Source organism: Vanessa atalanta, chromosome 12 (genome assembly GCF_905147765.1).
Source record: "Vanessa atalanta chromosome 12, ilVanAtal1.2, whole genome shotgun sequence".
Taxonomy (NCBI): Eukaryota; Metazoa; Arthropoda; class Insecta; order Lepidoptera; family Nymphalidae; genus Vanessa; species Vanessa atalanta.
In genome coordinates, this window is record NC_061882.1 from 10,232,936 (window position 1) to 10,243,640 (window position 10,705).

The 10,705-nt window shown below is 28.2% G+C and overlaps 2 protein-coding genes across 3 annotated transcripts in view; one reads left to right on the forward strand and one right to left on the reverse strand.

Annotated features, from left to right (window-relative positions):
* The window catches only part of LOC125067711 (60S ribosomal protein L36), a 24,594-nt gene extending 18,870 nt beyond the window's left edge, over window positions 1–5,724 (forward strand). Inside the window, exons 1-4 of one of the 2 annotated variants that reach the window (XM_047676436.1) lie at window positions 3,103–3,218; window positions 3,365–3,488; window positions 3,833–3,925; window positions 5,547–5,724. In XM_047676436.1, coding sequence (XP_047532392.1) covers window positions 3,366–3,488; window positions 3,833–3,925; window positions 5,547–5,699 — 369 coding nt within the window. In that variant the 5' untranslated portion in view covers window positions 3,103–3,218; window position 3,365 and the 3' untranslated portion in view covers window positions 5,700–5,724. Of the gene's footprint in view, window positions 1–3,102; window positions 3,219–3,364; window positions 3,489–3,832; window positions 3,926–5,546 lie in introns of those variants that run through there. The other variant, XM_047676435.1, reaches the window with a different exon arrangement.
* Window positions 277–2,487, reverse strand: LOC125067710 (myb-like protein X). The gene is made up of 3 exons (XM_047676434.1): window positions 2,287–2,487; window positions 2,022–2,183; window positions 277–1,518 (listed from the first exon to the last, which is right to left on the reverse strand). The coding sequence occupies exons 1-3, from the start codon at window positions 2,323–2,325 to the stop codon at window positions 277–279; spliced, it is 1,443 nt and encodes a 480-aa protein (XP_047532390.1). The 5' UTR covers window positions 2,326–2,487.
* Window positions 5,725–10,705: the final 4,981 nt, after the last annotated feature.

Consider the following 10,705-nt stretch of genomic DNA (forward strand, 5'->3'; position numbering starts at 1 on the left):
CAGATATGTATTAAATAGTTAAGATTAACATTCTATCAATCTGCAATTTTATATACATATAAGCCCTTTGTTAGGCCCTCGACATATTTTGTCTTTTGTTTATTATTCGTAGTTTCTGGTAGCACCGATTTGGTTTACAGGTTACATCAATATGCAATTATTTGTAGTAGAGTTTCATCATTTTTAACATTATTCTGGATATGCCTTTAAATAATAAGCAAAAGTTTAAAATAATTTGTATTAAAGTTTTTTATTTAAGACAATAAATTATTTATTTTAATCAAATACAATTTTTTTACCCGTAAAAGGTAATAGACCTGACTGCTTTTTCTTAGCTTCCCATGAAGGATGTAATTTTTCCAGGACTTCCTCTTTCTTATCGTGTCCTCTATCTTCATGCCGTTTTAAATTATTTTGTCTATTCCCGAATTCTTTGTTTTTGTTGCTAGATTTGTTGTTTTCATAACTTTCATATTTGTTAGAACTATTATTAGATTGATAATTGTTTTTCCTAGGTTTTATTTTTGGTACATGCCCAAACATTACTGCTCTTCTGTATTTCCTGTTACCTTCTTTATGAACTTCTTTAACTTCGTCAGGATTCCTTGGCTCTACAAGTGACATATAATTTTCACCAGTAGAAGTTACAAAAAATGGATCTACAATTTTCGTTACTTTTTCAGAGAAATCATCAGATTCTTTATTGAATTTTCTTTTATGTAGTTTCTCATTTAAATTCTTATTCTTATTATCCTTGATTCTTTTATCTACCTTTTTATTTTTAACTTCAGATATCTTTTTACTTCCATTGATTTTTAATTCAAAAGTTTCTTTACTAGGCTTAAATGAGTCTATTTTATTCTTTTTATCATTTATCACAACTTTCTTTGATATTTTTTTATCTTTAATGTCATCAGAGTCACTATCTTTGTCTTCAACATTAAACTCTTTATTATTTAACTCTTCCACTTCCTCATCAGATGGATCACCTGCATCAGAGTGGTCACCTGCATCAGAGTGGTTACCTGCATCAGAGTGGTCATCCGCATCAGAGTGGTCGCCTGTATCAGATTGATTACTTAATGTACTACTATTTTCACTTGTCCTTCCATCATTTTCAGATTTTTCATCATCCTCAGACATTGCTTCATCATCTTCTGATTTATCACCTTTAAGTGTTCCTTTTTTTAATGCCTCTTTACTTTTGTCTGTGTTTTCTACATCCCATTCGCCTTCAACATGAACAGTATTTGATTTATTTTTTCCTTTCTTTTTATTCTTCTGTTTCTCTCTTTCCTCTTTTTTTAGATTTTTTCTTTCTTGCCTCGACATAAATAGGTCCTTTATTGATATATTTATGAACTTCTCCCTGATATGTTTGTATTTCTCTTGCAATGCTTTGTGTAGAAGTAACCGAGCACATGCTTTATTTTCATCTACAACTGGTTTGTTTAAATATTCATTTAGATTCCCAGTGTGTGTCACAATGAACCTTGCTATATCTCTTGCTTTAATTTTCTGTAAGATTAAATATTTTGATGTTAGATGCCATAATATACTGTGTAGTTTTTTAATCTACTTAGAACTGACAGCAATCGCCGATAGCCTATTCTAATTGAAATATACAACTTAGACACACAGACTTAGGTCAAGATCTTAAAAAACCAACAGTTTGTAGAGTACAATATAATAGAGAACTTAGCAAATTACATATATAGATTAGAATATACAATTCTAAGGGTTATTAATATCTGTTCCTTGGATAGACTAGACTATACTAGAATTTATTGTCAGTGGCGCTAAAAGGATTTGCAAAATGTCAGAACAATCAGACTGATTAAAAATACAGATACTCACAAAAAGAAATGGCAAATATCCCTCAGTAGTTACTCACTTCCAACATTTGAAATACAAAGTTACATCAATAAAATTAAATTTATAAAATATATCCTGCCTGAAAGTCGATATTTACTAACTCAAAGCTTTTTTATCTATATATATCTATATAACTAAATTTTTACCTTGATAATGAGCACTTCTCTTACTGCAGACTCCGCTTTCCTTTTCTGTTTATCTTTAAGAGCCTCTGGGCCTTTTTTATTAGTTAAAGTCTTTGCCTTTCTCGTCAGCTTATGTATTGTTTGTATTTTTGCTTGGTTCAAATTCTTTTTGAGCAGAATAATCTGAAAAACCATACAATATCATGAAACTACAAGCATGTATGAGTGTACATTATGTATAAAGTAAATAATTGACATAATTCTATATTAAGTATTTCCCACTTACCTCGTTGTTAAAAGCTTGTTTAACAGCCCCAACCTCCATGTTTCTTTACTGTTTTTATATATTACTAAATCAAAATAAATGCAAAATATAACCTCAAACACAGATACAGTAAAACGTCATTGTCATATGGATTATGGAATTTTGAAACAAATTATAAAAAAAGATGTCAGGCCTGGCAACTCCAATTAGACTTAACCGTAGCGGAGGCAAACAACAACCCTATTAATATTGAAATTAATAATAATAATAATATAAAAGTTATGTAGAAGAACTAACGAGGGTAGTTAGAATTGTATAACAATTTGGTATAAATAATATTTTTTATGTGTTATCGAATACAGCAGCTACTTATTGCAGGACCCTGGACCAATAATTAAAAATATTTTCAAATTGTAGTTCGGAAATATCTTTGCAGTGTTAATAATATTGAGTTTATTAGTATTTTAATATCAATTTTCTATAAAATATATAATTTGTAATAATTAAAAATTAAAATTTACCTACATTACACATATTTTGATACAATTTTCCTTAAAATATAATATATTTGTCTTTAAATTCAAATAATTAAACATGCTAATGATCGGTTCTACTAAAATTAAATTATAATACTAAAATAAATAAAATACAGAAGAACAAAATTTTAAAATATAACCAAACTCCAATATTTAGATTAAGAACATAATCGCTATTATTTTATAAAGAAATAAAAATAAATGATTTTTAAAATATTTTTATGATATAGATTATATACTTACGGCTTATAATATATCGAATAATGATTATACAATTATTAATAAATACATGTTTAAGAATTAAGATTTCACAGTTAAGCATTTGGTTTAGCCTGTATATATATTTTTTATTTATTATCTGTTCCATTCAACTGTCAAATTAATAATCCTTTTTGGTACAAACTGTCAATCCGGAAAGTACGTGAAATAATTTTTACTTGATATTATCAATATAATCGTAAAATTTCACTGAGTTTTTAAGTGATTTTTTGTGTTTTAATATAATAAGTGATTGTTGTGAAAACATATTTTGTTCCTATCCGTTACCTATTTGATTATTTCAGCATGGCACCCCGGTTTGAGATCGCAGTTGGTCTGCGAAAAGGCCACAAAACAACTAAAATATCCGCTGGTAAAAAGGGGATTACAGACAAAGCAATCAAGATCAGACCTGCTAGGCTAAAGGGTGTAAGTTTGTGAATTTTTTACTTCCTTTCTAGATATTAAGATATATTTATTTATCTCGTGTTTTGCGACACTTATAAACATTAATTAATTACGGTAATAAGCAATTATATTATACTATATCATATCTTAGGTGAATTGTATTTAACAACTAGTCTTACAATTTGAAAACAATGTATACTAAATACATTTATAATAACCTCTAAAACTTTTGTATCCAACTCCAACTTAACGTTACCACAGCATTCGCTAAATAATGTTAATATTTCGCTATGAATACATGCAAAACTTTGTTTTTAAGATATAGGCTTCATTCAATTGCTAATGTGTTGTGTTTATTTTTTCAGTTACAAACTAAGCACTCAAAATTTGTACGTGACTTAGTCCGTGAAGTCGTTGGACATGCTCCCTATGAGAAGAGAGCTATGGAGTTGCTTAAGGTAATTTTTTATTCACTATAAAGTATATGTTAAAGTGACTAATTAAAATATCTACCTATGTGCATATTAATATCTATAAATTTCTTTTGAAACTAAAAACACTCATATTTAAATGTATATAATATAGTGGAAAGTAAAATTTCCAAATATTTACATATTCATATAATGTAAAATACTTACAGTTCTTAATTAATGTATATTTACTTATATCCACTTTAATATTACTTCCAAACTTGGGAACAATCTTCAATGTTTAAAGTGCGATTTTTTTACAAATCCAAAATGAATATCATAGATAGTTAAAGCCAATGTATTGCATCAATTTAATGACAAATGTTGTGTATTTGGCTCACATCCTCTTGTGATTGGAAAATTTAAAGTGAACTCTTACTTAACCAATTAATAATTACAACAATTTTATATAAGATTTTAAATTAACATGGTTATTTTTATTTGGTGGAGACTCGAACAAGACATTCATAGATAATGTTGAAATATCAAGCTCTACCAAATAAAAATAAAAAACATGGTAAATATCCTGTTTCAAATATAGTAATACAACTTTATCCCAAAATAAATTTATTGATTTATAACCCAGTCAATCCTAACATTAGTGGCTTGCTTAAGAACAAATATAGTAATTTTTATTTGTTATTGTTATGAATTATTACCCTTATTGTGCAAAAATAAATTTAAACATACATTATAAAGTTCAACAAATTAAATTCAACAATTTTACTATTTTATATTAAAGATTTCAATATAATTACTTGAAAATCAAATAGATTATGAAAGTAATCTTTAATAATAAATAAAATATGATTTATAATAAATGTGTATGAAATGCAAGACAGTAGAATCACCATAGACCGTATGGAATCCATATGTATAGTCTATTCCAATTGAAGAAGAAATAAACTAATTTTAAATTTACATATTTCATGCGATGATTGCTTATAGCTCAGCTATATTGTGCACTACTAACCAACAGTTGAATACTATTTCTTTTTATTATGTTTATAATACATCATTATTCCACTTAATTACTTATATCAACTGTAATTTAACTTCCTAAGGTCCTATTACAAGTAGACAAAATCCACAAAACAATTTTTTCAAAAATCTATACTGAATATCATATATTATTAAAGCTCTTAACCGAATATATAGCATATTTTTAAATTGTTTATTTGGCTTTTCCACTTATGATTAGAATATATGATGTGAACAATAAATAATTGTTAAAGAACCAGAACAAAACAAAATTATGCATGCACCAAGTAAATGTTGTATATAGAACTTTATATAGCTAACATTTGAGCATGGTGATTATTATTTAAAAACTTAACGGTGTAAGGTTTCCTATTTTATTGTCTGTTAAAATCAAGAGTTCTGAAATAATAAATTGGTTAATTGTGTTTTTTTTTTGTGGTGATGATAAAAAATTAAGTCGCAATCAAATCTGTCCTGAGTTTTAATCAGAATCTGTTCATTATTAATACCCATAGAAAGAGCACTATATTGTAGTCGCGTCTACTATGTCTTGCTATTTTTTACTTACTATCAAGACAGATTGGAGTGTATGATAACATATACATAATTTGTAAATTGTTACTTTCAGGTGTCAAAAGACAAGCGTGCTCTGAAATTCTTGAAGCGTCGTCTTGGCACACACATCCGTGCTAAGAGGAAGCGTGAAGAGATGAGCAACGTGTTGGTACAGATGAGGAAGGCTGCTGCACAAGCGCACCACGCCACTACACACGCCCATTAATCTGTAATAAATTACGTCTAAGATACTAAATTGTTTTATTGATTTTTTATTACTTTTAAACAGAATTTAGTAAGCTCCATGGAATACTACAAGAATGACTGCTCTGACTTCAAAGTGAACCAAAACTTTTGGTACCTATTTTATGTTGTTGTTCACTTCAGTGTTGCAGAACTATCGATAGTTGACCTCGAAAACTATTCAGGATGAAAATAGTATCGTTTGATCAATACTATTGATACTATTGATTTAGGTTAAAAGTAATGGTTTTTGCAATACTCTCGATAGTCTATCGATATACAACACAAGTTCAGTTGCTTTTTCACTGAGGCGCTGCTAGTATACTGGATGCCGGAAGTATATTACATTTAATTCTTATAAAGGGTACCTACTAAAATTAATAAGACCATGAAATATTTTAATAAGTAGCATATGGCGCCCAACCGTTGTGGCATATAATAACTACTCTCAATTATATGTATCTTAGTGATATATTTACCTATACCTTATTATGTCTATAATTCATTAATCATCACATTTGAAACGAAAGGCAATAACAACAACTGGTTTATATATTTTTTATTATAAATCGTTTATATTTTTTCAACTCCGTTATATTTTACCCCCTTGTAGCTATATCGACCGTCTTTTCTTTCTGTTATATCGGTTACCATGGGCGACAGTCTTTTTTGCATAACTAATAAGTAACGTTCGGAAAAGAATGAGTCGGCTATTCAATTCCAAGGCTTAGCTTGGTTTAGTCAAGCGTTACATATTATTAAATTACGCTATATACAATAATATAAACTTACTAGTTGTAAACTGACTTCCGATTATTATGTCATTGAAAAGGTGGGATGCGCCAAAGGAACTCATTCGGTTATTTTAATAATTTCCATTCACAACGTTACGCTGTCCGAATATCATAAGTTGAAGTGTAGTAATTATTGCAGTGTGTTTTATTTTCATTAGATCCACAAGTGTTAACAAATCTTATGTTTACTATTAAGAGGGTTTTTCGAAACTAAAATTATAAAGAAAGAACAGTATTAATTGCTTCGGAAACAATTTTTATTAAATAATAGTAACTTAGGTTTAATTGGTTACTAAAGAATGTGTATATGTGATTTGACCTCCTTATTTTTATTAAAAAGACTGGTTATGAGACATTTAATAGAGAATTAATCAATATGCTACAAAATTAATTGGTCAATCTGTGGACAATATCACTTGTTACTCAGCTGAGTCATATTCACTACAATGGACTTGGTCAAAAGTTAACGACTTAAATTTTTCAATGAATCGGTCCCGGTCCGGTTCATGTAGCCGGATTTTTTTTATTTTTAATCAGTTTTATCAGTACAATATATATTTTTATAATAAAGAATATTTTTTCCAACTTTAATTCCATAAATGGATATTAACTACTTACGAAAGATTTTTACCGTTTTTGATGTAGCTAATAGTGAATTAATATTTTAATAAGATAAACAAACAATATTATTAGTTATTTTTAATAACTATGTAGGAAAAAGAAACAAGTGGCGAATGTTAAAAATATATACTTGTTCTACCTTAAGATGTTAACGTATTTTATTGTCTTTATTATAGGTTTTTATTAACATTAAATTACAAAGATTATCGATTAGGTATTATTGTTAATGGTCCAATCAACAAAGGCAAAAAAGAGCGGGAGATATGAGTTTGAAATCTTTGAAAAGTGACATATTCAAAATTCCTTAAACGTGAGCCAAGCTATGACAGTTGTGGGAAAGTATTGTAATTACCATTTTTAGTTTTCTAATAACTTGAAACTTACACAAATATTTAGAGGGGCATTATTGCAATTTTTAAATGCGCGTTATTGATGACTACTGCTACAGCTGATCACATAGTATGTTTTGTTATGGCACCTTAGCTGGTTTAACTAACAAGTTCTATGGGTATTATCAATTCAAATTCGTTCTCGTTTGTAATTTGCGTCACATCAATTAATTTACGTAGTGATCTCGGCAATTAAATGTATTTGTCAAATTGCTATTAATTTAGCTACGTAGATTTACTACTGTTTATTTATCAAATCTTATCTGTTTTTATTATGACGATAGGGGGGCCTGAAGAGGTCATTTAGTTATCGAAGCTTTTGCAGAACGTACGCAAGTTGCGTCATAAATTGTTATTTGTATTTAAATTATAATTAGACACTTTCATTAATGAAATTGAATTTTTAGAATTAATTATTTATATTATTATAATTAAATCAAAAAATAATATTGAAAACAACGAAAGTATCAAAGTATTGGAATCCATGTTCATCCATAAAAGTTAGTTGTGTATCGTCATATTATTACAAATTAAAAACTCTAAGTTCACAATCACAATAAGTACATAATATAACGACATACTTGTAAATTATTATTATTATATTTACTTTTGAATGAATGTTGAAAATTCGCTTATGAATAATTGTCTCTATTTAATCGTCGTATAATAATAATAATATATATTTTTTTTTCTTTATTTGAAAAATATAAGCATTACAGTAATTACACCAAGTCGCTTATATCTACACTAATTACTTAACAATTTTTTATTTTTTTTTATATATTCATACTAATTTGGCTAAAACATACTACTAAGGACGAAAGAGATATAATTTAATAAAAATAATATTTATAAATAAAATTAACAAAAATAAGTTTAAATCTATTTAGGAACTACAAAACATCTTTAAAATTCTGGAATATATAGAATTGTTTGAATATAGTATAAAAGGGATCACAAAATATGTCTACATCTCGACAAAATAAATATAAATATACCATCTACATGATACTGAATGAACCAAAAAATAACAGAAATTAGATTTATGGATTTTGAAATAATATCAAACGAAGCAATAAAGTTCTCATTAAAATGTTTTCAAAACATTTGTTTTATCTGTCAGTCAACAAATACTGTCGAAAACAAACACGTAATATAAGTTATAACGTCAGCTTGCAATCTTAACGGTTACGGAATTTTTTGGTTAATATTAACCAAGATGCTTATTAATGCTTAACTTTTAATCTTGTGCTCTTTTCTAAATTGGTTCGTTAAGGTCATATTAGAAAAAAATACGTATCTCTACATAAATCTTATATACTCTGAGATACAGAATTACACAGCTTGTGAGCCGGTTTCCTTACAACCTATCTCTTCCGAGGACAAGATGAATTTAAATAAAAAAACTTGGTAGCGGCTAAGCGCGAGCTTTGTTTACGGTGTGCTAATGTTTAGTTTATATATACGACCTTCATTATGCGGAAGCGGTATATTAAAATTGATTGACTTGTTAAAATGCCACACTAAAAGTTGTGCCTCACGAGATTTATGAAAAAAAGCTATTGCTTATATTTGAGGAATTTGGCTGTTTATAATTTAAATTTATAGTTAACCACATGTCGTATTCAGCAAATATAATAACATTTTATTGTTTTAAAATAAATCTAATAATTGAGTTACAAAACAAGGCTGCGAATGCGAAAATACTCGGCCCTGATTATATTATTACAATTGGATGATAAACTTATGATAACATATGGCGCGAATAAGATATATTTAGGTATTATAATCGGCACAACAAAGAATGGTTGAAAAATGTTAACGAGGTGTTAGTGGTTGATTTTTCGTAAATACTTAAGTTTAATGCCGTAAAAAGGTTTTTATTTTTATTGGCAATTAATTACCCTTAATAGACCCTCGACATACAAACTACCAAAGCATTTAATAAAAATAGCAGGATCGATACCAACCCCTTCGGCATTTGTTGTGCCCACTTCTAATATAAACTGTAGAAACATAAATCCAATTTAAGAAAAAGAATATTAGGAATTCTATAAAAATGAAAATATTTTTTTTTTATTTAAATCGCCGCTTAGGTCCCCGAATTTGTATAAGATTGCATTAATTCCTTTTTTTTAGAATAATGCTGATTATTATCAGCGTTATTATTGAAAGCTCTAAAGGTTTTTTTATTTCATGTGTCCTCTGCACAAAATTTGCCCGTAAGAGAAAACTCTAGCGATAAGCCCTTCGGTTGCACCTTATGCTACTTCTGTAAATCCATTTGTATGTTTTATTCTTAGACTAGCGACCCGCCCTGGCTTCGCACGCGTGTAATCCTTTATACACAACGTTCACAGCTTTTTTGTCATTAGACAATACAAACCGCTACCACTGCATAGATAGTCCCTGCATTTCAAATCTGTAATATCTTCGAATATATATATATTTAAATTGCATGCTGTAAAGAACCATATTGATCTATATGAAATTCGCAATGTATTTAAGGTAGGTACTTAATTGGATAAGGATTAATGCTGTCTTGCTTAAAATCGCTTCGTAAATAAGCCTTTATTTCTCGTAAATAGTAAAGGTTAATCAAAAATGGTTATTGTGGGTTATCCCTAATAAATAGACAAATAACATCGCAAACTTTTTTGTAGACCTTTTTAAGGTGTACAATACTGTAGTACATTATTTTGATCTATATCGTAGGTTTAAATGTAAGCGCATAAAAGATGTTTGTTTACGACATCACATTAGAAACCTCTAAAACTATCAGTGTACTATACATATAAACCTTTCTCATGAATCACTCTATCTTTTTAAAATAAACCGCATCAAAATCTGTTGTGTAGTCTTTAAGACCTAAGCATACAAAGGGACAAACAGACAGCGGAAAGTGACTTTATTTTGGTACTATGTAGTGAAGTTCAAATACTACCAAAAATAATATATAAATAAACAATTCCAAAAATAATTGTGAATTATTTAGTATTTTAAATATACATTGCACAGGTTGGAATCCGCGACCCGGTTTTACATAAAAGTATTTCATTCACAGGGCTATCACGACTCTTAGTACCTAACTAAGCATCTTATGTGTTTTATATCTGTAGAAACGTATTTATAACATGAATGTATATAAGAAAATATTTTCAGTGCGTCTCATTTAACGACTTTAT